General features: G+C 43.2%; 5 protein-coding genes across 6 annotated transcripts in view; 1 reads left to right on the plus strand and 4 right to left on the minus strand.

Annotated features, from left to right (window-relative positions):
* Positions 1-375: 375 nt before the first annotated feature.
* Positions 376-1796, minus strand: LOC109487305 (tRNA pseudouridine(38/39) synthase-like; the record flags this gene model as incomplete). Its single annotated transcript, XM_019791284.1, has 2 exons — positions 1328-1796; positions 376-504 (listed from the first exon to the last, which is right to left on the minus strand). Coding segments are annotated over exons 1-2 (513 nt in total), but the record flags the coding sequence as incomplete, so codon positions are not given.
* A 5338-nt stretch (positions 1797-7134) lies between these two features.
* Positions 7135-9678, minus strand: LOC109487355. The gene is made up of 5 exons (XM_019791332.1): positions 9225-9678; positions 8672-8889; positions 7993-8450; positions 7598-7686; positions 7135-7378 (listed from the first exon to the last, which is right to left on the minus strand). The coding sequence occupies exons 2-5, from the start codon at positions 8869-8871 to the stop codon at positions 7235-7237; spliced, it is 891 nt and encodes a 296-aa protein (XP_019646891.1). The 5' UTR covers positions 8872-8889; positions 9225-9678; the 3' UTR covers positions 7135-7234.
* A 232-nt stretch (positions 9679-9910) lies between these two features.
* Positions 9911-12447, minus strand: LOC109487348 (C-type lectin domain family 3 member A-like). Of its 2 annotated transcripts, XM_019791327.1 has the most exons (6): positions 12324-12447; positions 12114-12214; positions 11777-11957; positions 11153-11407; positions 10877-11032; positions 9911-10678 (listed from the first exon to the last, which is right to left on the minus strand). In XM_019791327.1, exons 1-6 carry the CDS (start codon positions 12430-12432, stop codon positions 10662-10664), a joined length of 819 nt encoding a protein of 272 aa, XP_019646886.1. In that variant the 5' UTR covers positions 12433-12447; the 3' UTR covers positions 9911-10661. The 2 variants fall into 2 exon arrangements, with proteins under 2 accessions (XP_019646886.1, XP_019646885.1); XM_019791326.1 differs by lacking the exon at positions 9911-10678 and having other exon boundaries at positions 10686-11032.
* Positions 12448-14555: 2108 nt separating this feature from the next.
* On the plus strand, positions 14556-22307 carry LOC109487425 (ribosomal biogenesis protein LAS1L-like). The gene is made up of 12 exons (XM_019791419.1): positions 14556-14848; positions 15174-15246; positions 15710-15902; positions 16312-16367; positions 16759-16856; positions 17294-17385; positions 17801-18001; positions 18382-18496; positions 19030-19298; positions 19899-20043; positions 20661-20939; positions 21048-22307. Exons 1-11 carry the CDS (start codon positions 14562-14564, stop codon positions 20770-20772), a joined length of 1641 nt encoding a protein of 546 aa, XP_019646978.1. The 5' UTR covers positions 14556-14561; the 3' UTR covers positions 20773-20939; positions 21048-22307.
* An 871-nt stretch (positions 22308-23178) lies between these two features.
* Positions 23179-26439, minus strand: part of LOC109487394 (probable ribonuclease ZC3H12C) — a 31237-nt gene continuing 27976 nt past the window's right edge. The window contains exons 5-8 of the mRNA XM_019791379.1: positions 26228-26367; positions 25662-25896; positions 25145-25251; positions 23179-24821 (exon numbers count right to left, since the gene is read on the minus strand). Of these exons, the coding sequence (XP_019646938.1) occupies positions 23455-24821; positions 25145-25251; positions 25662-25896; positions 26228-26367 (1849 nt within the window). The 3' untranslated portion in view covers positions 23179-23454. The remainder of the gene's footprint in view (positions 24822-25144; positions 25252-25661; positions 25897-26227; positions 26368-26439) is intronic.

Consider the following 26439-nt stretch of genomic DNA (forward strand, 5'->3'; position numbering starts at 1 on the left):
TAGGGTTAGGGATGGGGATAGGGTTAGGGATAGGGATAGGGATAGGGATGGGGATGGGGATGGGGATAGGGATAGGGATAGGGATAGGGATAGGGATAGGTATAGGGATAGGGATAGGGATAGGGTTAGGGATAGGGATAGGGATAGGGATAGGGATAGGGATAGGGTTAGGGATAGGGATAGGGATAGGGATAGGGATAGGGATAGGGTTAGGGATGGGGATAGGGATAGGGATAGGGATAGGGATAGGGATAGGGATGGGGATGGGGATAGGGATAGGGATAGGGATAGGGATAGGGATAGGGATAGGGTTAGGGATTTTTCAGCAAAATTTTGATCATTTTGTTTGATATATTTTGACAGTTACTAATGTACCTTGTTGAGGATGTAAACATAATTGATTTCTGTCGTATTGTCTCCCTCTCTGTGGTTGGCTGTTCCCTCAGGTCTGGGGATGACACCTGCGCCCTCTGTCAGGTTGGTCCGTAAGTCCAATGAAATCACCTGTTTGTTGTGGGTTGAAAGAAAAAACAGTGACTATGTAACAGTTGGGGGTTTGTAGGCGCTACCAACTGACCCAGCCAATGGGTCTAGACCTTTTAGCTCACTCAGTTGGAGCATCTGACTGTGGCCCGGGAGCCGTGAGTTCAAATCCGGCCCGGGACCAAGGGGTTTTTATCTGTTTCTACTGTCTCCTCCTGGTTTCTTATACTGGTTCCCACACCGGCCCTGTGAGTTCTGGCAAAGAGTGCCGCTCCAGGGATGTCGAATTCGGAAGATTCGAGGACGAATCTTGAAAAGAAAAGGGGGGTAGTGTAACAGTTGGGGGTTTATAGGCGCTACCAACTGACCCAGCCAATGGGTCTAGACCTTTTAGCTCACTCAGTTAGAGCGTCTGCCTGTGGCCCGGGACCCGTGAGTTCGAATCCGGCCCGGGACCAAGGGGTTTTTATCTGTTTCTACTGTCTCCTCCTGGTTTCTTACAACTAGATTGCACAACGATACACTTTCCTTGTGATGCTATATGCTAACTTCTTTTACCGACACTTTGAGTTAATATACAGGCATGGTCCCTTTTTCATCTAGGACAGTCACTCAGAAGTTAGGGCAATGTGTATAGCCTGATGCTATTGGCATGATGATCCTGTCAACAGTGCAGATTTTTCTGTTATTGACCGGATCATCCTGTCAAGAATGCATCTTTTCCTACTATTGACAGGATGATCCTGTAAATAATGTAATTTTTCCACTATTGACAGCATGATCTACCCAAAGGAGGTAGTATAAAAGTTTGTACATAGCATGTTTTTATATTCTAGTGTCTCACCTGACCAAAGGCAGACACACCCTTGTCCGTGCGCCCACACCGGTGGTAGTTAGACGTCTGTCTCTTCTCTATCAGCCTTGTCTTGGTCAGAGCTTCGAACAGCCGTGCCTCGATGGTGTTGTCAGTGGTGTCCTGACTCTGAAACCCGTCATAGCTCCACCCTAGGTAAGCGATCTTCAGAGCCACGTGTCTCGCGTTGTACTTTGTAAAATCAAACTTTCTCTGTGGTTTTTGTTTCCGCTGTTTCTTCTGTATTACCAACTGTTCTGTTGTTGTGTTGTTGGTGCTTTCTAGCCTTGATACAATCTCCTGGAGTTGGTTTACTTTGACGATCAGTTCCTCTCTCGTAAGCTCTTCGGGTTTTCGAGTTTCGGAGAGGGCCATCGTGTAGGTGGGGAGGGGGGCAACTTTCTAGCGCTACGGACCCAAAAAGTTACACCTACCGGTATCTTGGATGTGTCGACAGTATGCAGAAAAAACACAAAAACACGAGAATTATACTTGAAAAAGGGACCCTAGCAAGGAAAGAACCGCGAAAAACTTTCTGGCACTGACATACATGCAACTTCCGCTATGTGTGCGAAATGCCGCAAACGAAATGGAAGAATCTATTCAGTTTTGGAGGGAGACCACTGCAAATTTATCCAAGTTGAATCAGTCAGAAGTCTTTTTCTATCGGAAACCAGGCACACCAGCCTAGTTATTGTTGTTGTGTCATTCAGCACCAGGGACACCAGTCTTGGTGTGTCATTCAGCACCAGGGACACAAGTCTTGTTGGTGTGTCATTCAGCACCAGTGACAGGGACACCAGTCTTGTTGGTGTGTCATTCAGGGACACCAGTCTTATTGGTCTGTCATTCAGCACCAGGGCACCAGTCCTGCTGGTGTGTCATTCAGGGACAGGGACAGGGACACCAGTCTTGTTGGTGTGTCATTCAGCACCAGGGACAGGGACACCAGTCTTGTTGGTGTGTCATTCAGCACTAAGGACAGGGACACCAGTTTGTTGGTGTGTCATTCAGCACCAGAGACAGGGACACCAGTCTTGTTGGTGTGTCATTCAGCACCAGGGACAGGGACACCAGTCTTGTTGGTGTGTCATTCAGCACTAACTTGTAAGGAGCACCAGGGACAGGGACACCAGTCTTGTTGGTGTGTCATTCAGCACTAACTTGTAAGGACAGGGACACCAGTTTGTTGGTGTGTCATTCAGGGACAGGGACACCAGTCTTGTTGGTGTGTCATTCAGCACCAGGGACAGGGGCACCAGTCTTGTTGGTGTGTCATTCAGCACCAGGGACAGGGACACCAGTCTTGGTAAGCCATTGAATACTTGACAATAAGGGGAATCAACACTACACCTGAGCCAAAATACATGTCAACATGAAAACATTTATTGTGTTTTAGCCCAGCTAAAATTCCAGGTATAAAGATGTATACAGCATTTTACATTGATATGTACACATGTTAATGTCTTCCACATCCACTTTGTTTGTCTATATACTGCACATGAAAATACATATAGTAGGAAATAGTAGTTTGACCAATGAGAGGTGGCTCATTCAATGGATAAATGTACACAGCATTACACATGTTTATTTGATATGTACAAAAGTTACTGTATTGCCACATCCACAATGTATAATACACATGATTAGCACACAATAGACTGATAACAAAACAGAGTGGCTCATTCAATGTATCAAATTTACACAGCATTACTCATATAGTATATTTGATAATTATGTACAAAGGTTTTGCCACATCCACCACATTTGTAAATTACACATGATATAGACATGGTTTACTGGCAATGAAACACATTAACAATGCAGTGTGTGTCTGTTGGTGTAGTGACTAATACTAGACTGCTGGTACGGCAAATAGCGGTATGACCAAATGAGAGTGGCTGCATGTGCATATTAATAATTTGCATTTTTTTATTATTTTGTTTTGATGGAGGTGGGTGGAGCCATAGGATTGTTCTATAGAGACTTCATCTTAGGTAGTGACATAAAGGGGAAAAAAGATTTTTTAGGAAAATTAACTGCAACCAGATCCCCAAATGTATATTTTTTGCCTGAAAATGGCCAATAAAACCAAATAAAACAGTTTTAAAGGCCTGTTCCAAGAAAATTAAATAAAAACAATGTCTGCGGGTATATACCCACTCTACCTCCATGCCAAATTTCAGGTCATATGGCTGAAAAAAGTTGAATCCATTTTAAGAAATGGCAGGAGGAGAAGAAGAGGCCATAATGAAACAATACCCCCAAAATGTTTTTAAAACTCTTTAAGAATGAGAAAAGATGCTATATGAAAATGTTCAGTCACACAAACGGCGCATGAGGCAAACCCACTTCAGTCGGAGAGGGCCACACAGTACATCTCCACTTCAGCCAGGGCGGTTCCAGATTGGTACAGGATCTCCCCACACAGACAGCACAGACACAAGGCCCCGCAGACTAGCCCTACCTCCCCCACTGCTGACAAGCGGACATGACTGTGGGGTCCGGGGAGGATGGGACCCGATTCCCGACGTCAACTCCCCGGACTACAGAGTCATGTCCGCCAGATGGTGCAGTAGGAGGAGGTAGAGGTAGTAAGCAGGGCCGAGTGTCGGCCGTCTGTGGGGTTGACCCCGCCCGCCCCTTCCCCACCCAGCTGCAGTATAGAGTACTGTCTGGTCTGGTTAACTGTAGTGGGTTTGCCATGAGGACACTGTCAATCAGTGCCAAATTTTACACTTTCATGTAACATATCTGGCCAGTAAGGACTGAAATAGCTGTTATAGTGAAGTGAAGTTAGTTTTAAAAAATTAAAGATGTTTCACCAATAAAATATCAAGACCATATTTTGTGAAGTTACTAGAAATCAACTTAGGAATATTGACTTTGGCATTGAAAAAGCTTGAAGTGAAATTGTCAAAAGGCAAATGTGTTATTTTACTAATAAAATGTATTTTGACAAAATTCAATCTTTAGAGACTTTTGATCACAGAGTGTGTCATAATGGAGTGAAGTATGTCACATAGATGTTGGATTTGATTTGCTAGGGATAATTTTACATGTAGGTGGACTGTTAGAAAGGGACTTTTCACTGTACATAACATCCACACAATACTGAAGTTTTGTGCCGGTACATCATGAGCTCTTGCATGCCTTTTACATCACAATTTTTTGACCAGACAACTGATAAACCTTTTCACAATCTTTGGAAAAAACTTACAAAAGAAATGTGCAAAAGAAATGTGCAGTATCTGCTTTCTTCATTTGGCATATACCAGGTTGTTACTATGTTTAATAGACGTCATTTTTCCTGTACAGTGACGACAGTTGTGTTAACTTGTGTATGGCTTGTGTGAAAGTGTGCGTGCGTGTGTGTGTTGCATGTTTGGCCTCCCGTGAAGCATGGGCTGAATCTTCAGGGAGACCAAAACATGCGTGTAAGGGTGTGTGCATGTGTGCGTGAGTGCATGACATGTTCGGCTACCTGGCCAGGTCAGGGCAAACTGGACACAGGTAACCAAATCATGTCTGTGTAAGTGTGGGTGCGTGTGTGTGTGCGCATGCGCGTGTATGTGTGCACGTCGCTGGCTGTACTGTCTACGGCGTTACAGTAGCAATCCTGTGGTGTTACCAGATTGGCCAGACAGGGCAGTACAACGGAAGGTTTCCATTGCATGCCTGTACCACTGGTACAGTCTAGTGCAGGCTAAGTGCTCAGGACCAAAACACCAGGGTACAGTAGAGAGCAGCACCTTACAGTGTCTACTCTAGAAATCCTGAGGATTCTGGACTGGCAGAAATGGAATTTTTATTGTACATAACATCCACACAATACTTAAGTTCTGTGCCGGTGCATCATGAGCTCTTGCAATTGCCTTTTACATCACAATTTTTTGACCAGACAACTGATAAACCTTTTCGCAATCTTTGGAAAAAACTTACAAAAGAAATGTGCAGTATCTGCTTTCTTCATTTGGCATATACCAGGTTGTTACTATGTTAGACGTTATTTTACCTGTACAGTGACGACAGTTGTGTTAACTTGTGTATCTGTGAAAGTGTGCGTGCATGTGTGTGTTGCATGTTTGGCCTCCCATGAAGCATGGGCTGAATCTTCAGGGAGACCAAAACATGCATGTAAAGGGTGTGTGCATGTGTGCGTGAGTGCATGACATGTTCGGCTACCTGGCCAGGTCAGGGCAAACTGGAGACAGGTAACCAAATCATGTCTGTGTAAGTGTGGGTGCGTGTGTGTGTGCGCATGCGCGTGTATGTGTGCACGTCGCTGGCTGTACTGTCTACGGCGTTACAGTAGCAATCCTGTGGTGTTATCAGATTGGCCAGACAGGGCAGTACAACGGAAGGTTTCCATTGCATGCCTGTACCACTGGTGCGGTCTAGCGCAGGCTAAGTGCTCAGGACCAAAACACCAGGGTACAGTAGAGAGCAGCACCTGACAGTGTCTACTCTGGAAATCCTGAGGATTCTATCAGTTAAAACATTGAAGTTTATTTTATCACTCTTTCTTCTTTCAATAGTCTCAGAGTTTGCACTATTGTTTTAATGTGGTTTACTCCACCGGGTCCTGAGGTTTCCATTTCTCCTATTATTTAAACCTCAATCAGGTGACATACAGCCTGGATTGTTTCATCTCACCTCAGTATTGGGACGTTTTTCCTGCACGTCCTATAACTGTTGACAATGGAGATTTCATGAAGTCCACTGTCACAAATGGTGAACTACAGTATTGTCACAAATAGTGACCACTAGTTCATCTTTTCACAAATTCTCAAATGACCCTCCCATTGTAGTAGCTTGTACTTTCTAGATGAACTCGGGATCATTTGATTTGTCCAATGGTTTTCATCGACAGAGTTGAGCTTCCATCACTCTAAGTTTCACTAGGCTGGCATAATTGGCCTGTCCTCCAGTAATTTTTCTCACCTCCGTACTAGTAAAAAAAGAGGAGCACTTCCAGCAATGCAGCCTGATGTGGATTTAAATCTTACAGAAAACGCACTAGTGTGCTGTGAAGAGCAGCATCTCTCAGTGGTCTAAATATCACCGCAAGTGGACTCCACTCTTATTGCTTAGTCCTGGGTGTAACATCCACCTTCACATACAGTAGATTGATGGCTACTGTTAAGATATTCACACACACCCCAAAGGGAAACCCCCTCTTTCAGGACATGTACAGCCCCTACTGGAGAGGTAAAGGTTATTTACTGTGTGCGGGCCACACTCCTGGTGGCCTCCCTTTGGATCAGCAAATTACTACTTATAAAATATTGCAAGTTGTTGGAACCACTAAGAATTCTAAGTCCTAAGTAGGGTGTGTTTGAATGCTATTTGATGAATATAATAGCAGGGTTGTTGCAAGATGACACAAATATGCAACAACGGTACTAGCAAACACACCCCTGATCTTACTAATAAAATGACTATTGAAATGTCCATTACACACAGAAGTTGATGGCCTTTAGATGAAATTTTCAGGCATACTCGTGTGCTGTGGACATTTCTCTAGCCAGACTTGGCCCTGATACATCCCTCATTTGCAGGTGTGTGGTTTTTCGTCCCTCCCATATCTTACTGCAACTAGATTTCAACAAAGATAAAGCTCCTTTTTTTCCCACTCTGCACCTTCAATGGTCAAACATGAGAAATGATGATGTATGTTTCAAACTTTTGTAATGTCCTTAAAGCAATTGGACTGATTATAAATTTTATACTAAAGGGGTAGGAGAAATAGGGAAGTTTTGACCTGGTATATAAAACAAAGGGAAATTGGAAGGTTTCTAGGGGTTTCCATGAAAACTTAACTTGAGAACTGTAAGCTTCTGCAGTGTTTTGGAACCACCATGTGCACTATGAGGGGTGGCAGGGCGACTGGTGTACTTAGTGTTTCTGCGCAGGGCCGCTCGGACTCTCACAGCGGCGCTTCTGGGACCGGCTGCCTCTCGTCCTGCGGCGTGCTGCTCGCTTCTCCGTTGCCATGGCATTGTCGGACTTCGCAGTCTCAGCAGGCTTTGGGTTCCTCCGCTGGGATGACAAAACGTGTCGATGATTAGTGTTTGGAGAAGTCATGGTTATGTTAATACATGAAGTATCCTTGATTTTTTTACTCTCCAAACAAGAAAACAATTTAATGAGAAATTTTCATTACAGGTGCATCTACGACTTTGCTACTTTCCTGCACTAAAAATTGGTGACAAAAGTTTTATTCTAAATTTAAGATTATCAGCATATGTTAGAACTTACTGAGGAGCGGCCAGTGGTGTTGCTGGCTGCTGCAGTTCCCTTCCCGGTCAGACTGGGGCGCTGTGGTGCCAGAGCTGGCAGCTTGGTTGCTATGGGGCACAGATTGGTAGCAAAGTAGCATAGTAAAAATGAATTTCAAGACATTGCAATGTTTTTCATAGGAATGAATATGAGTTTAACCCATTAAACCTTCCCCTGATAAGATCTTGATGTCAACCAGTTAAAGTTTGGACATTTGAAATCAGGAATGACTAACTGATAACAGGCACTGTTCAAAAAAGTAAAATCAAGATATTAGGTGTGGCCAATTTGATTTCTTGGTCCTCAGAATGAAGTGGACAAATCCGAGAACCAAGAAATCAAATTGCTGTGGCCTGAAGTTTTCAAACTCTCACCAGTCCTCTCAGGGGAGATGTCCTTGGTGGCTGCTTGCTTCCGTCCGTTGTGGCGGACCTCTTCCAGAGTGACGTAGACGGCCTCTTCATCCTCATCGGGATACATCCGGTACTGCGTGTCCTCCGCTCCGTTCTGTCCGCTGACCAGACTGGGCTGCGGGGGCGCTCGGCGGCTTTTGGAAGACTTCTTGGACGGGTCGTCGCCAAACATGGCAGTTGTGCGCGCCATTCGGAGCCGCTGATGATCGTGGTTCAAGGGCACGGCGAAGTGGCGCTCCCGCTCGACTTCACGGATCTTCTCCGGTGCGCGGACCTTCTTGCCTCGTCTGACGTACAGCTTTGATGTGCTTCTGTCTTCCCCAAACTTCTGAAGGTTGACTTTCCTCTGGTAGACTCTCTCTGCATGCTCGTCCAGGGCTCTGTCACGCTCTTCCTCAGTAGGGGACGATCTCGCATATCTTAAGACACAAGTCAAGAAGCATACTCTCTTTAGTACCTCATGAGAAATGGCTAGATATCAGGATAGATGTCTATTAAGAATGATACAAACTCTGCTAATAATCACATGTTGTGTAGCTACAAGAACCCAGTGTATATAAAATGTAAAGCTGATATACATGTAGTAATATCAAAGATTAGATCATACTGCTGTCTTCACACCATGTAGTTAAATGCTGACCTGTTCCTGTTGTTGATAGGGAGCCTCTGAGGTCTGTGGCGTCCGTCTTGCTGATCGTGAGTTGCCTGTTGCTGAAGTCTGCGGGTTTGGCGCTCGATGTCCTGCAATGCCTGGTCGACTGTCTGACGGGAGGGGAGGGGGGTGGGGGCGCGGTGCGACTGGTAGGACTCACGGAGCTGGAGTAGTCTTTGGTAGGCCATAGTGGCTCAAATATGTATCTGGAATAACATATATCATTCATTGAAATATTGAAAATGCATTGAAAATATAGCCACTATTTCCCCTGGTGTTCTAGAACGATAAACTACCAACAGAACTTCCAGTCTTTTGCTTGACAAGGTGAAACTATTATTAGAGTAGAAAACGTATTTACAACACCACTAGCGCATATTTTACCCTTCAACTCTCTACTTTATGATACATAAAGTTTTCATTAATTCACTTCTCTACCCAAACGCCTTAGCTCTCGCTAAAGGAAAAAGCGAGTCAAAGAAAAAGTTTTGCGACTTTTCGAACTTCAAGTGCAGCAGCAAAGGGCTATAAAACTGCTTACCGTAATTTAACCAGAAACTGCTGAGTTGTGTTGGACTTGTAATGTTACTGTAGATGGCTGGATGTTGTGTTCCTAAGGCTTCTGTACCGGTGCGATCTTCTTTAGTTCAGGCTGTCATAGCTTGTTAGTTGTAGGTTGTTTTGTCGACTGTCCGGTGTCAACAACTGCTGCACTCTCGTTCTATACAATATGGCGTCTCCTCAAACTCTCTCTCAAGTCAGAGGGCGTCCTTTCGACGCCGATAACCTCCGATTCTGATCAACCTAACCCGGTCCCATGGTGGATACTGTTGGAAGATGATGTGAGCAATATTTGGGGGACTTTCTGCGGGTTAAAACGCCGTCTGACAGCTAGAAACGTGAGTTTTATGGGGAGCCTGAAGAGCACACAGCCGTACGGTAGCTCAGTTGTCACGATATTCTAGACGTGACGTCACGATTGTTCGAACAATCAGGTTGCCCGGCAACGGGCTCAGGTTACGGCAGGGAAGCAACCAATAAACAAACTAACTTGGTAATAAAACAAACAAATTTGCACATTATACAAGTTCAATGAAGATGAAATGAGTTTATTGCGGGTGCTATAATAGGAATTATCACAGTAATGTGTGTGGTGATTTAAAACTAGCACGAAAATGAAATCTATCCCTCGTGGTGGCGATGCCACATTAGTCAGCGTTATGGGTGGAAATACATGTACAAACTTACACGCACACCATTTACAAGTTTTCTCGTCCAGTTTTCCTTAACAACCTACACTAGCGACAGAGTTGGTATACCAGTCGTCAACAGCTAGCTTCGCTGCCCAGGTGTGGGGCTACCATGTGTAATGACACACCGGTAAAGGTTTCCCTGTCCTTGGTGCTGAATGAGATATCGGGACGTTTCGCCGTACATTAGACGATTCGCCGACGAATTCAAGCAGTTACATATTGACAATGACTGCCATATTTGTCAAAGCATTTTTAGAATGATGCCGTATATAAAGGATATTGTGCACTGAAATGGGAATAATGCCCAAATGCAACTATCAGAACAAGCAGTTTGTTTGTTTGTTTGTTTTTCTTGCAAAATATGATACGTTGCTAGTGAATACGAATCGTTATGAACTATTAACCACTGACTATTAAAGGTGTACATTTCATACATACGTTGAACTTAATTAACAGTGGGGCTCTAAATTACTAGGTTATCGGTCAGTGCAGTGTCTAACATGTACAGTTGTGTAATAAGAGAAATTTACTTTTACAGATAAGCAGGCTTCTACCACGAAAGAACAAATCCCCAAACAATTAACAGTTATGTGTTTAGTACCCTATCACCCTTTTTCTAAAAGAAAATTAAGAGTCATGCTATGTTGACATAAAATATCAGTCTGACGCATAATTATGTTAGACTCGACAGTGCCTCCCACTGTTGTAAAGGCTTGGCTAGATGGTTACTTGTTTGTAGGATCTGTGGAGAAATGAATAGAGATTGGATTTCATTAGCAAATACCCCTTTAAAAAGGGATATATATGTTATTCAAAGGTAATAGTTCATTCAATGAGATGTCTAGTGAACCTATTGCTTGCTTGTCAAGCTGAACTTTCAGTCGTCTTATTAATGTTTTGTATTTCTTTGCCCATTACAACTTGACCTTGTAATACGAACCTGATGGTACGATTTGGCAGATGAACTTCATGATGCTGAGACACCCAGAGTCATTCCAGCTGTATTGGTCAATCCACCAGTACAGGACGCAGTTCTGGACCTCTGTCCAGTTCTTACTGGACTGGCGACCCTCCGACCACATGTTGAAGTCGTTGCCTGTTTGCAAAAACAGTGACAAAAACAAGGAAGAAAATGAATACAACTGAGGCGGCCAGAGGCTGAAAAGTTTACACACACAACCCTAACTTTGCCGCCCAAAACAATACTTCCCCTTACCGTCTAGTTCGGTTCCGTCTATCCATTCCCATTTACCGTCTTCCCGCTGATCGTGCAAGCCGAACCAGAAGTTAGAGTAGGAGTCTACCGCCTGGATGAGGGAGACGAGGAAGGCGTTGATCCCGGAGTCCCGGGGCATGGCGAGGGTGCCTCCGTCGGCACGGCAGGCAGCACCCGATTCGTAGAACTTTTTGCGTGTGTCATACGCCTTGTAGCAGACTTCGCGGTATTTCTGGTAGCCGTTTGGGCAGAACGCTGTAAAACAGGTTCCGTTCATAGGTTAGGCATGTTCCAACATATTTGAGTAAATCTCAAATGGTTGGCAAGTATTGGTCCTCAACAGTTTTGATTGATTTTCATTTTTTTTTTATTTTAGATCTCATGGTCACACTTTTACTACGAAATCCAGTTTTATTTGTATGTCTTTTTGATTTGTACATCCATGTGATTTTCAGAAAGTTGCTATGAAGTTCAAACTCATAAGCAATGCTAGCTTGTATCAGTTTAGCTTTCTAGTCTGGCTTCCCAACCACTTTGTGTTGTAGACCATGGGTTTAACTATGACAGGGATGTAGGATACCATGCTATAAGCATATACAAACTTCTTAGAACAAATGATCTTACAGACTGGTCGGTCAGTAGCAGCATGTACTTCCTCCGATTCGTCCTGCTGTTTTTTGACGCCAGCTTCCAGCTTCTCCAGTCGCTGCAGTATCTGGTGCTCAGTCTCCAGGGTGCCTGACAGGTTAGAGTTGGTCAGTCGCTTTCCCGGAGCTCCTGAAATGCCCTCTGCCACTCGCAGTGTCTGTAAAAAAACAAGGGCAAGGGTCAACATGGCATTTTAATGTTTACCGAAGGAAAACATTGTTTTTGCCCAGTTTCTTCGGCTGATTTGACAAAAAATGAATACTATGCAACAACTACAACAATACAAACAACTATTACAACAGTTTTACCTTACCTTTTGCACCCTTTCAATCACATTTGAAAGGTCAGCAATGGTTGTTTCGGTGTTCTCCTCTAGCTGATTCATTGACAGTTTCAGGTTCATCACTGTCACCCCTGAACAAATGAAAATAGAAGGCATGTTATAGATACCTTACATTACCGTAAGATTGATCTTACGAGGTAACTATCCAGACGCAATGTAGAGAAATACAACAAAACTTACCCAGAAAGATAACCGCCCCCACCAGACAGCAGTTCAGCACTATGGACAGCGCGGAGATGGTTTTCTTCACGGCGCTGGTCCAGACTCGGGACTGGCCGGGGTTTCTCATGCCGACCCCTGGGATGTAACCAGCGGTGACATCATCGGTAGATGTGTCTGTAGCTGTAAAGACAGATGGTGTGTTTGTTTGAGGGGGTGTCTACTGAATGAAAGTATGCAATATCTTTGGGGGTACAGTTAAGAGATCACAAGCGGAACAAAATTTCGCTGAAGAAAATTTCTTGCATATGCCAATACTATAGCTATACCTTAACATCGTGCAGTTCCGTCGTGTTTTGCCAGGGATTGAAAAAAATAGCGTTCTTCCAGCAAAGATCAAGAGAACTGCAGCCAATCACTCAATGCATTACTCGTAACAATATTCAGGCGAAAATCTACACAGACCTGATTAATTTTTTTCTCGACATTTTTGCAAGAATTTATACCCAAAGTGCAGCACCAGTGCCACAGAATAAATACTGTACCCGGCGATCACAGTTTCCATTGTTTCCAATGTTAATTATTGTCTGGCATAGAAACGTGCCTACTTATCCATAACCATGCCCGAACATGGTCCTGGGTAACGCACGGTTCTGGATAAAACACTACGATCAGAGGTCTTGGGGTTGGGTCTTATATATTCATTTGTTTGGTATGTAGCTATTCTGATGAGAAATTTAAGTTACACGTGTATATAATGCTATCATTAGAACAAAGTGAGTAAAAAATGTACATGTAGTCATTGTTGAGTAGTTTTTAACGAAAATAGCATTCGAATTCATTCTACGTTAGTTAGATATTGTATGTATGGTTAATAATTCCATTTTTATCTGTAGTTTCACTTTTATTAAGACGAAATTGTGTCGTCTTGATGGTTTTGTCAACAATGGTACATTCACTACGGCGTATGTTGTCCCTGGAATGTGACTGCCATACCTTCAGACGTTCCTGTAGCGTTCTTCAGGTCCAGTGCCCTCCTCACGACCGGAACTCCCGATGGGGAGACCGTAACGTTACCGGCCTCCTCATAGTCGTCACCAGTCTCCCCGCAAGTCGCGTAGACATTGCAGGCTTCCTTGTAGACACTTTCCGACATGTTGGAAGCAGCCCTAGTCCGCTCTTCTCCCAGACACATCTAGCGCCTACCCCCGCATACGTCAACCTTCACTCACTTTTCCCAGTTTTTATGTAACATCACGTGTACTCACAATGCCAGTATGACAAGCAGACAATCACAATTGTCTGCTACCTTGCCATACTCTCTATTAATAGAGGTTTAGAATGTAGGCTTCGGCGTATTTTTTACACGGAAAATTTTGAAAATTTAACCTTCTGAACTGCACTAGCATTTCCTGCGTTCTTGAGAGGATTTCTAAGGAAAAAAAATTTATTCAATGACAAAAGAAGTTTTTCTAGGATTCCAGCCCCGCTGGTGATTCAAAGCAGTCAAATCAGTCTTTTAAAGAAAAATCTCGGGATCTTTAGATAAAAAATGGACCTTTGACCCTTTCTCTTCCGAGCCCCCAGAACCCCCAAGGCTACGGGCATGGTTTTGGTATTATCAGATACTGTCTTGCCATTTTGATACTGTCTTTCAACCACAAAAAAAGATCTGCTTGGTGACTATGCATATGTTTGCCAGGCTACCTGGAATATTGCCTGAATAAAATCATCAGAGTTCTATATCTAGAACGGTAGAACCGTACATGCGCACTTCTGCTGATTTCACGTTGCCGAGAAAAAAGTTTTATTAGAAATTAATCGGCGGCCACCGCGTCTAACTTCTCCCGCAAACGTGACACGTCAACCTAAAGCCTCGGTCACAACCCATCTGCGTGCACGTGCTGTCGACGTGAAAAAACATGGGCAAACGTAGGGGATCCGTATTACAAGTGGTGAGCACCGCCTCCGTACGGAATCCTACGGATTTGGGAGCACGCAGACACGCCGTAGAACTTAAAAGTGTGCATGTAGAACTTTTTCTGCGTTTCCGGTTACCCGACCAACCCTAGCAAAATTGGCCATTTTCTCGTGAAATTAAACCCATCACCCATAATTTATCCACCTAAATGACTAATATTGCTGGAAATAGAAAACCCTTATGTATAATCAAGGAAGGTATCATTCAAGAAATCCCCCTTTGGATCGCTAGGGGTCCCCACTGACACGTGCAGATAGTGTATAAGCCGCCCAAACAACATGGCTGCGCGCATAGTGGGGTGGGCGAGCAAAGCTGAGTGGAGTCAAGTCTACCAACAACTCTACAGCAACGACCCTGTACAGGTCCAACACGCGCTAGACCGAGCGGCGGCTTGGAAGAGCCGGCTCGACACGAAAATGCCCATCGCGATAGACTGTACCTCGTCCCTGCTGGCCGTTTGGTTGCGGGATAGCGGTGCACACGTGAGGGGGGAGGGGGGCAGTTCAGCAGCAAACTGTCACGACTTGTTTCAGCTCCGCTTAGCATACTCCATGGCACTAGCGAGGTAATGTGTTATGTCCATCATAATACCAAAAAAATACGACATTGACTATACTTTGCAGCCACATTTTTAGCTTGACACATCGGCTATGATTTTTTTTCTCGTGGTCCTGGAGGCCCTTTTAAATTGTTAATTTACTTAAATGTTGGTGAATACTGAATAAATTGGTGATTGTATTTAAAAATTATAAGGGTAAATGAGATAACACTGCATATCTAACATTTTCTAACATATCTAGCATTTTCCCCCAATCTCTTGTATAATTTGTGGCACTCTCAATCTGGAAGGAATTTATGATGATGTGTTTGTTACTGTATTTGTTCCTCAGGTTTGTGAACCTTGTGACGGATGCAAGTCAGGACAAATTCTACATCCAGCCAGTCCATGTCATGGCCAAGGAGGTTAGTCAAATGTGAACGAAAACTGTTTCCTCAATTCCTGGTGTGAAAATGTCTAGAATAAATTTAGTCAACACAATATATTCAACTTGTGTTTAAATTATTATTTCTTGATTGCCATGGCTATTGACACACCTGGTGTGGAAATAACGGACAAAAAATTCTTATGTCCACACCGTAATACTAGCCTCCGTGGCAGGCCCGAAACTTGGGTTTTGGTGTGTGTTTGGAGCTTCAGGGGCTTCAAGTTTAAAACCTTGGGCTTCAAGCTTAACTTAGTAGATGTCGAAAAGGCTGAAAATCAGAAAACAAACAAAAAAAGGCCAGCAAATTAGAGCACCCAATAGGTATTTTGTCTCTCTCAAAGTAGGTTTAAAATATAGTGGAACCACCCTGATTGTACTTGATTGTACTCATTACAATACAATAAATGTGTGATGAATTTTGACTTGATTCCTACCACCAGATGTCCCTGCCAGAATGGATGGTGAACCTGCGCCACGAGGCGACCCACCGCAGTCTGCCGGCGCTGCCCGTGCTCCGGTCGGGGGCGCGCTTCGCCCTGTCCTGGCTGAGGAAGAAGTACTGGGAACCACAGCTGCAGCAATGTGGGGAGCTGACAGGGGGAGCCGCTCAGAAGGAAGAGTTAGATGTGGAAGGTAGGTGTCCCGGTGAACCAAGATGTTCCTTCTCCATGTATGAAACAAACAGGAGTGAGTAGAAACAGGAAAGCCCCTGACTCGAATCCCGGCAGCCAGCTTAAGACACCAGCGTGGTATATCTGTTGGAATGGGTTAGTTAGCAGCGCTTGAACACCACTGTTACATATATATGATACTAGTAGTATGTCATACTGACAGTGACAGTGAAGCCTATCTTTCTTGGTTATTTTGCTAAGTACACAGGCCTGTAGTACTGCTCTTAATAAGTGTGTTAGGTTGTTTTCAAGATAACACGAGTCACGAGGTTTGGTAAAAGGAAGACAATCTCTTTTTTTTACCATTCCCAACGGTGTAGGCTGTGTAGCATTTTTCACATGATTCCATAATATTAATAATCGTTTTGCAGAAGTCAGGCAGGCTGTGTTAGGACTGCTGATATCGTACGAGCAGCATCAGTTTGAGGTAAGACAAAATCTTATGATTATCTCTCACTAGCCACTGTTCAATACAGTTTCCTTCACTTACAGCATACGTTTCATGCAGACATTACATTCACTAGATAGTAGATAGTAGCTTCCTACTATTAAAGAAGACCAACGTATGTTGTGTTATATAAGTAAGTAATGCTATGACACTTTTTCTTTACTGAGGAAACTTTGTGTCTTGCATTTCTGTGTCTCAGTTGAATTGTGTCTCATGCAGAAGAACACAGATGCCATATACCACTCACTCACTCACTCACTCACTCACTCACTCACTCACTCACTCACTCACTCACTCACTCACTCTTTCCCATAGACGACTATGAAACGGTGTAACCTTATACCAGTGACGCATATTTTTTTCACCACAGATTTTGTCAGAAAGAAGCACCAGGAAGCAGAGAACCCATCACACGACCCTTCTACAGGAGGTTCTCACTAACCTGGCTGCACTCATGGCTGGGAACAGGTGGGCACTCTCAGGAAATGGCTTATAATATTTGTCATGTTTAACCATTCTTTCCAGTTACTCATATATGTGTAACAAGTTTGATTAGTTCATTAGTGACATTGAAGAACAGTGGTAGATGTCACTCGAAACGTCCTGAAATTATCTCCATAATTTATCCAGTATTTCCTTTGAGGCTTATGGTAAAGTGTGTGCAAAATCTTCTAGTCCTTTTAATATTGAAAGAAAATCCGTGATCTACATGTACTAATACTAGTAATAGTAATACAATTATGTAAAGTCAGATCAGGTATGAAGACTAGATTATGTCTATATGCCATACGCACATGTTTTATCCGTTGCAATTGTTGAGCAACAAAGTCAATTGATTGTCTATGGAAATAATGCATAGTAGACACAAGCACCAATATTTGGTCCTTTTAATTTCCCCCCGACAGTGAGACTGTTGTGTCGTGCCTGTGTGGCCAGGGCTTCCTTCTCCCCACTCCTGAACAGACAACTGCTCTGGGCATATCTAACGTCTTTCCTGGTGAGTCTACATGACTTAAGTTGTTTGAGAGTAACTGTGTAAAGTAACAATAAGGTTCTGAAACAACAAACTGTATTGAAAATGTATAATGACTATGAAAATTGTTGGAAATCGATTAAGATAATATTTTGGTTTACAAGTTTATAAATCTTTTTTTTTTAATTATTATTTACTTCATATTCACTACAAAACAAGGCTCATCAGAGCCACTCAAATGTTTTGGGTTACTGTACAGACAGTGACAGATTTTTGTTGACCTTAGACTTGAAAAGTTTAAGGCTATACCCATTTTGGAAACAATCATGTGGTAGCTTGTTCCATAGTGGTGTCGTTCTAGGTTTCATCAACAATTGTTGACTTGCATGAGTAGCACTATATATAGTTTGTGTTGATATATTTCTTCTCCTTTCTTCAGAAAACGAGGGAACGGGGTTGCCAGGTATAGACAAAAAGTTCCAGGATTTCTGGAAGCCAGTTTTTGAGCTGTTACATCAGTCGAGCGGCATCCCTCCATTGGTGGAGAGACTTGTCCAGCAGCTGGGCACTTACACAGATGAAGACTTGCAGTTTGCAGTGGGGTGGATATCACTGATCACAACAGCACAAAATTCACAAGGTAAGTACTTGAGAAGCTTTCCTTAAATCTAGTGAGCTTCGACTTGTACCTCAGATGAAGAGGACTTCATCATCAGAATTTAACATGGCCAGGATTTTGTATGTAACAATCTGTGTCCAGATGTGTAATCTTCTGTTTTAATCCTTTTGACTCTGTGCATTCTGAGCTCAAGTTTCTAGGCGAATTCATGCATTGAAATACCTGAAACAACGATTAGAAGAAAATGTGCAAATACTGAGTTGAAACATTACTGGAATAAACATACACGTTACTCTATATTAGGTCTTAATCTATACTTCTTTTTTTGTACACTGTTGTTGCCATACTTTGTACCATGTGCAATTGCCGTGCAATAAAGTTGTAAATCCTTATTTTTCTAGATAAGAAAAGTCTGGAGAGACTTCTGCAGAAGGTGAAAGTGGAGTTGCCATGGCGACGATTAGTCACCTGTTGTCTGGCCACGCCCTGCAAACACACAACAGGTCTGGTTCACAGGTGAGTTTGTACAGGTGTACTAGGTGTGTTCTGTTCTTTGGATGGGTTTAGAACTTCCTAAGTCATCAGACAAACACAAACCCACACAAAAATGCAAACGCAGTGAGAGACAAGCCAAAGGATGTGACGTATTGCTTGTCTCTCTCAATGTGTCTGTGCCTATGTGTTTGTCTGTGTGTGTGTGTCTTTGTGGGTGGTGTGTGTGTGTTCCTGTGTGGTGTGGGTTCCTGTGTGTGTGTGTGTCTGCATGTCTGAGTGTGTGTGTTTCTGTGGTGTGTGTGTGTCTGTATGTCTGAGTGTGTGTGTCTGAGTGTGTGTGTATCTGTCTGTATCTCCATCGGTATATACTCCTTCGGCGTAACACACCAACTAAGTGTGTGTGTGTGTGGGGGGGTGCACTGCAATTTTTCGTGGTTCTGACATAGTTTCTGTAGACAATAATTGACTTGTTTGACATCATTGGATATGATTGACAAAAGATACATAGTATTACTTAGACTAAAACTACCCACTGTCTTCTCTTTATGCTCTAGCATGTTGCAGTCAGCCGACCCACCATTTTCCCAACATGAACTACAGACGTACCAGCACCTCTGCAATATTTACACTGGAAATACAGCGCCATACAACCAGCCTGTACCAGAGTCGGTTTTTACAGCAGATATGGCAAAAGCCAGACTTCAGGAAAACCAGTGTAAAAAAAAGGAGCTAGAAACCCCCACCACTCAGGAAGACTCTTTGTCCGTGGAATCTGTTGAGGGGAGGACATGTCTCCAGTACAAGGCATGGGAGAAATGTACAGGTAACAACAAACATGGAACTACATGTACATTAACTACATGTACATTTGTACGTGTAGCAAATGAGAATGAACTTTCGATTCAAATTTCTCACTAAGATACCAAAAAAAGGAAGACACAAATTAACATTAGAAAAGGATACTCTTTTAATTCACTCACTCACTGACAAAATTAACTGTATCTTTTTCCTCTGGCATTCTAACAGACCTAGAATACACGTAACACAGACAAGAGTGTAACACAGCCAGTGGGTATTCAACAATCGTCATATATTTTCAAAAAGCGTAACATACTTGAATATACATTGTATTACTGAGAGCTTCTTTTTAGCAAGAACAGTAAACATCATCTGTTTCCAAAAATAATTTCCTGAGGTTGGTAGAACATAGCACATTGGATTTTTCTTCTTATTTTAAAAAAACAGTAATGACTCTCACATGCTTTCCAGTTGTGTGATAGAAAATCCAAAAGCAAACATGATTTTCTGTATAAACGTGACAAGTAGGAGTTAACAGTGTGCTCTTGTATCATGAACTTTGATACTAGTAATGACCTTTGTAACTAGTACTGTACTTAACCCCTTCTTCACACTTCCTGTCTAGATGCGGTAGACTGGAGCCAGTTTCCTCTTGGGAGTATTCCCAACCGTACCAATGACATCAGCTACCTGGAAGTACCACTGGGCAATTCCCGGGATAGCAGAAAACAGGAAACTCCCGTCAGAAGTGTGGCCTGGGACACACACAGGTGAGGTTATGCTGTTCCTTTGTGTATTGTATCGGTTACTTCCTGTTGGCGGAGTGTTAGGTAGGTGACCATGGTGATGTCAAATTATGAAAACATCGTGATGTCAGTGCCGAGTGATATAGTAAAGTTGGGAAAATGCGGCATGCATTCACGAAGTCAGGCGGGTCAGTGTTTTCTTGCCAACAATTCACAATCGGAGCTATTTATAGTCGTTGGCGTGTCTTGTTCTCAATGCAAGACGTGTACGCAATGTTTGTCTGAACACTGTAATAACACAATTCTTGACTTTAGAGACAACACATAAATATAGTTAAGTATGGTAAATATTTGTGTTCCACTTTGATGCAAATGCGTCATTTTGTCTCCACCTTCGGGAACACTGTAGGCAGAGTGGAGGTGGAACAGAGCTAGTGTTCACGGAAGGAACCCAGGGTACTTGTTTCTAGCACCTAACAAATATGGCCAGCAGGTTAACTTTGGGAGGGAATGTGGACTGAACAATTGTCACTGTCAGTTAGATACTTTTGTATAAGATATGACAAAATAGACACCACTGGATAGAGAGAGATATAGCTACTCTTATAGCCTACTAACTGTCTGATGTTTTTCCTTTCCAGGGAGGATGGACCTGTTAGACCTGCTCAGTATGATCTACAGGAGAATCACCAGAGACAGGACTGGACTCCCATGGAGCTGGGAATGTTAAAAAGAACTGTTGTCCTCTTCTAATAAAAACTGTGTGGCATCAAATGACCCACAGGCTAGGCTAGGGGACACCAGATTAGGGGTTTGATCCGTGGCATTCCTGGCTAAATGTTATGTCCTTGGGAAAGGACTTTCTCCTCACTTCATCCAGGTGTAAAATGGGTACCTGACTTTGGTTGGGGAGGTAAAAGGTGGTAGCCTGGGTACCATCCGGATTTTCGCTACGCAACGCTCGAAAAAATCTGTGATTTTTTCGAGCGTTGCGTAGCGAAAATCCGGATGGTACCCAGGCTAAAAAGGTGGTGGAAGATAAAGAACTTACGACGAACTGCCACAAAAGCCTTTAAAAAGGCTATGGACTACCTTTACCTACCTAATTACTATATTATCTCTAAAAGAATGACATTAAAAAATACAATAAACAAAACATCTCTGCATCTATAGTACATTTAATACAACCACCTAGAAAAACAAGAGTGCAAGTCTAGCATTAAGTATACAAACTTAATATTTAATACAGTCACATATCTAGTACTTATTACCATACCATTATAGTACATTACACAAGGGAGTACCTTATATCCTTACAGTCTTGCACTTGCAAGAACCAGCCCCAATATAGCAATTACAATGTACATGAATGTGAGTAATCATACCCAATAGTTGCAACTTAGTATAATTATTAAGCAACCTCCTATCAAATACTTAGAAACAAAAAGAACCTACCACCCCATCACTTGTCATCTACAAGTACTGTCACAACATGATTGGCAAATAACGTGACATCCATTTATGCTAAGATTATATATATTGGTACAGTACTATTGCTCTTAATATTTCATATACATCAACTTTGTACATAAAGAAAAATGGTTTTAACGCTTGAAACAGTCAAACTCTTGTTTATAATGATAAATGGTGTGAATGAATTTGAACTAAACTCGAGATAAATACCCTGCTATACATCAGAATACAGTTGCAAAAGTGTCACAGTGGTGATACATACAAAGTCATTGACACTAAACACAATGATATCACAAAGCTAAGGACTGGATAACAGAACATAAGTAAGTGCCTCAACAATTTAGAGATGCCACCAAAGAATGTACAAGTGAATATAATTCATCCTATAGTATATACTACTTAGTGTTTTAGTAGTTTCCTAGGATTGTTGTACAAATTGCCATATGTTGTATCGTATACAACTCTTGAGCAATAAGTCATCATTAGTCTTAATTATAATACAGGATATTCCTACACGGCTACAGTACATGTACCAAGTCTTGGTATACATCAAGATTAGACCACGCTAAAGCTACTAAATGCCATCTAACTGACAGCCCTAATCCTCTAATAGAATAAAGTATCAAAAGACAAAAAGAAATTTTAAAAAGCACAGGAGCTACACCTCCAAAGCATACAGGGAATTACCTCTGTAATTATACCTCAATTTTCACACCGATACAGTCCCCACATAGTGGGGGTTACAGCTGAGGGTCTGTCCCAGGCACATGCAAAGTGTCCTTGCCATAAAATGTACTCTAACATGCTTCAACATAGGAGACAACAAACATGGTTGCATTCCCACTGTCTAAGAGGGGTGTATATGTTTCTGAATGAAAATATACCCTTCTTAAAATCATATCCAGTTGCTTGAGAACTGTTTTTTGTCGTATCTAATTACCTGGATACAGACGTATACCCTTCTCAGTTCTCAGAACAGTACATGTTATCAACAAAACATGAATTTTGTGTTGTTAGTTTACATATTCATTTATACAACGCTAAGTAGATATTTGGAGACAAGGTTGATCACATTGTGCACAGAAGTTGGGAACAGACTCTCGGCTGCTGAAATCAGCGGATACATTGCTTTCTAAAATACATAGTATTTTACCTTAGATGATGTTAGGATGGTGACACCACTGGCAAATTACTGCACCACCTTTCTTACAAGCAAGAAAAACTTTTTTCAAATTCTTCCGATCACACCTGTACTTTGTACTGCACAGAACAGTTAACACCTCTTTGAAAACTTTGGTGATGTTTTTTTTTTCTCCTGAAATTTTCTTTTTAAACATCACAAGAAGTTATCAGTTCTACAAAGCTCACCAGCCTCTGGGCTGTACCACACGTCATGTAGGGGTGGACAGCCCTAAGAAGTGCAAGGCAGACCCCCAGAATGGGTTAAACCATCCCAAATGTTGGGTAAGATCTTTCACACCAATGTAGGAAACGTACATGAAGCTGAAGCTCCCATAAGTCATCAAGTTACTTCTTGACATACTTTACAAAACTGTGTGGTGATCCCTAGGAGTCAACCACACTGCTATTCGACCATAACATGGCCTGTTGAAGTCTGACTCATCTCTTTTGAATTGAGTCCACAATTTTGTCCATGTTCCATCTACAGGGCTCAAAATACTCTTACTTGCAATAAGTGGTTCATTATGGCAGGCCAGAATCTTTACCTGCAAAGTTGCAACATGTTAGCTGGTAAACTTTTGCTGCTGGTATTTTTGTTTGTGATCTTGAAACCTTTTCTGCAGATTATTTTGAGCCCTGATACACAAATCGGTGCCACTTGTACAAAATGTAGCACACCACATGTAGCTGTAACTGCCCTTGACAACAGGTGCCAATCACAGTGTTCAATGCCCAAAAATACCATTCATTATATAACAACGTTACAACAAGGGCCCTTTTCTAACTCTTCAACACCTGCATCTCTACAATGATCTGCCCGATCTTGGTGGGGTCCCTCTCGTGAGGGTAGCGGTTCAGGGCTTGCCGAACCTTGTCTGGCTGGAACACGCTGCTCAGGTTGACGTAGATGTGGTAGCGCGGGTCGTCCTGGAGGATGGGCGCGTCCTCAGGGTTGGACTTCATGCCGTACTGCTCCTGTGGCATGTTGGGGGCGTACGTGTAATGTGGGGGCGGCATCTGGGAGTGGCCAGGCCAGTAGCTGTCCGGCGGGATGTTAGCAGGCATGGCGCGGCTGCGCATGTGGTGTTGGTGTTGTGAGGACGCCATGCCGTAGTTCAGGTTGTTCTGACCGTTGTAGACAGGACCCCTCTGCTGCAGGCCGGGGTGGTGGTCGTGGTACAGCTGCGGTTCGGACGTGCTGGTCTGCCGGGTGTACTGGAAGGGGTGCGAGCCGCTCCTGTGGTCGCGGTAGGGGTCTGCGGACGCGGGGGGCTGGTGCTGGAGACTGTGGACACCAGGCTGACCGTGGTAGTGCTGGTACACGTCCCAGCTGCTGTGTCTCCCAGACACGTACCCGCTCTCCGGAGGGAGGCTGGTCGCATCGCGCAGTGCCAGGTTGGACATCTCCTGGCTGATGTCGCCTCGAGGCTCCGGGCTGGAGTAGAAGGTGTTGATAGAGTAGTCGGGATACTGGCTGGGATGCTGCATGTTGTACTGCTGCATGCGTGGGTCGGGGCGGTACATAGGCTGCTGCTGGGGTGGTGGCCTGTTCCACTGGGCGCCAGGGTTAGGGTCTGCACTCATGGTCCCGTGGTAGGAGTGCATGGATTGCTGGGGACTGTGGGTGGGGTGGGGCCTGGCAGGGCCTTGCCACGACATGAAGGGGGCGGTAGACACTTCCCGTCTCTCAGGGGCCTTCAGGTGGTACTGCGAAGGCAGGGAGGCACTTTCATCCGGACTGACCCCTTGGAAGACGTCTTTCGTATCGAGGGACACCGGAGTGTCTTTTCTTGTCGACTTTGATTTCAGTTCGCGGTCCCCACTGACGGGTTTCTCTGTGATCGTCTGTTTGCTGCTCTTCTCAACGTTTGTAGGTTTGGATGCTGTGCTCAAGTCAGCATACAATGTTGGGGTGTCCTCAGGCAGGGTGCTAGGAGCTGTGGTCTCTGACCCAGGCTTTCTAGATTCCCTCACTTTAGGTGTGTCTTTCTTTATGTCCTTGGAGGTGGAAAGGGACGCTCTCTTGTGCAGTGCCCTGACTCGGTTCTTGCCATCTTCCATGATCTGTTCAGACACTGACTTCTGGGGGACGTTGCCCCTCTCAGGGTGGTAGTACTTGCACTTGTTTCCATAGGTACATTTCTTACCTGTGGAATAAAAGATGGTGTTAGTTTTCATAACTTCATGACACAGTAGTTACTGTTACAGTGGGCAAACCAATGTTGAATAGTTTGTTCTACATGTACATGTATGCAATTTGAAAATTTTAGATGAAATGCTGTACTGCACTGGGAGAGAGTAGAAAGATGTTCTGCTGCAAAAACTGTACCTAATTATTGAATTTGTACACAATTGCATTTGTTTTTTCTGTTTCCTTTTGTCAGGGTGGACCAGCTCATTGACTTAGCCCATAAATGTACATGGATATTAAAGAACCAAAATGCAAATAAAATAAAACAAAAGTTCTCACCATAAGGACAGGGAGGAGCCTTCTTCTCAGGTGCTGTTGGCCTCTTCCTCAGAAAGTTATCAAGAGTCGGTCCGTACCGTCCCAGGGGGTCATCTGGCACCATAAATCTGCAGACAGAGGAGAGACATCCAGGTTAGCACTGAAGCACAGTTCTGTGAGTTTACTTCAACTTCAGAAGTGGCATGATGATAACCATGTGAACTAATTTTAAAAATCTAAAGGACATGACAATATAACTACACAGTAACAGAAGTAAATGGACAGAACATGAAGACAAGAGTGTGTCTGTATAGTCGGTATAAACGCCCTTCGGCATAACACACCAGCTTCGCAGGCACGCGGTGTGGCAGCAGCTGGCTACATTGCACCAAATGACTTGTTACACCTAACCTTTAAACACCTAACTCAAAACATAATTTAAAGCTATGTTGACAGTGCAGAGGTATTTTATGAGATGATACACATCTAAAATTGTACAGTAAGGGCACAACAATATAGCAGTAAGTTGAGTATGCACCTGTCATTAACAAACGAGTACATCAGAAGTCTCTCCTCTATGATCTTCTTCCATTCCGGCTTCTCTGTTTGAAGGTCGCGGTAGTTGTCATTAGATACGATGATTCCATCCGTCTCGTTGGCCAGGCGTAAGATGAACCTGTCGTCGTAGCAGACGACTCTTCTCCCCGCCACGCGTCTCGAAGGAGTGTAGACTAAGATCTTATCTTTCTCCAGCTTGTCGAGGATCTGTTGTTCTGTAAGGTACAAGTTGTGACAAACATTTAGACCTGAAAGTGTTTTAAAACTGCAAAACAGCACAATTGACCGACACAAAACAACTGATTCTCCTGGTTTTGTAGATTACTATTTAATTTATCAATGGAGCCATCATACATACATGTATTTTATATAATATGTACAAAAAAAATTTAAGATGATGAATTGGGGTTAAAAGGGGAACTAGATTGTGTATGAAATTATGAAGTAGCCCTTGTCCCTGGTATCTTTCCAGCCTTGTTTTATGGTGATCTATAGTAAATCTTCTAAAAGGAAATATAGTAGTAGATACATTCAGTTTAAACGTACCAGCAATAGGCTGTTCTGGTCTTGAAGCCTCTTTTCTCCAGTTGGGGACGAACACAGTGATATCACGATGTCCTCTCTTGATGAAGTAGTCCACAGCCAGTGCGATCCCCTTGCAGGAGAACACTTCCTTGTTGCCGTGGCTAAGATGAAGGAAGGGAAAAGAAAACGAACAGGAAGTAAATATCGTGGCTTTTATAACACAGGAGGTAAAC

This window comes from Branchiostoma belcheri, unplaced genomic scaffold, assembly GCF_001625305.1.
Source record: "Branchiostoma belcheri isolate BF01 breed outbred unplaced genomic scaffold, Haploidv18h27 scaffold88, whole genome shotgun sequence".
Taxonomy (NCBI): domain Eukaryota; kingdom Metazoa; phylum Chordata; class Leptocardii; order Amphioxiformes; family Branchiostomatidae; genus Branchiostoma; species Branchiostoma belcheri.

Bases quoted from the DNA above. Each gene is read 5' to 3' on its own strand.
- LOC109487355 (XM_019791332.1), bottom strand. From the start codon at position 8,871: ATGGCCTACCAAAGACTACTCCAGCTCCGTGAGTCCTACCAGTCGCAC. The intron at 8,451-8,671 runs GTCAGCATTTAA...TTGTGTCTTAAG, and splicing joins CCTATCAACAACAGGAACAG to ATATGCGAGATCGTCCCCTA. The intron at 7,687-7,992 runs GTGAGAGTTTGA...TGTGCCCCATAG, and splicing joins CATCTCCCCTGAGAGGACTG to CAACCAAGCTGCCAGCTCTG.
- LOC109487348 (XM_019791326.1), bottom strand. From the start codon at position 12,432: ATGAGAAACCCCGGCCAGTCCCGAGTCTGGACCAGCGCCGTGAAGAAA. The intron at 11,958-12,113 runs GTAAGGTAAAAC...GTTTTTTTACAG, and splicing joins TGATTGAAAGGGTGCAAAAG to ACACTGCGAGTGGCAGAGGG. The intron at 11,033-11,152 runs GTAAGGGGAAGT...TTTTGCAAACAG, and splicing joins AGACGGAACCGAACTAGACG to GCAACGACTTCAACATGTGG.
- LOC109487425 (XM_019791419.1), top strand. From the start codon at position 14,562: ATGGCTGCGCGCATAGTGGGGTGGGCGAGCAAAGCTGAGTGGAGTCAA. The intron at 16,857-17,293 runs GTGGGCACTCTC...TCCCCCCGACAG, and splicing joins GCACTCATGGCTGGGAACAG to TGAGACTGTTGTGTCGTGCC. The intron at 17,386-17,800 runs GTGAGTCTACAT...TCCTTTCTTCAG, and splicing joins CATATCTAACGTCTTTCCTG to AAAACGAGGGAACGGGGTTG.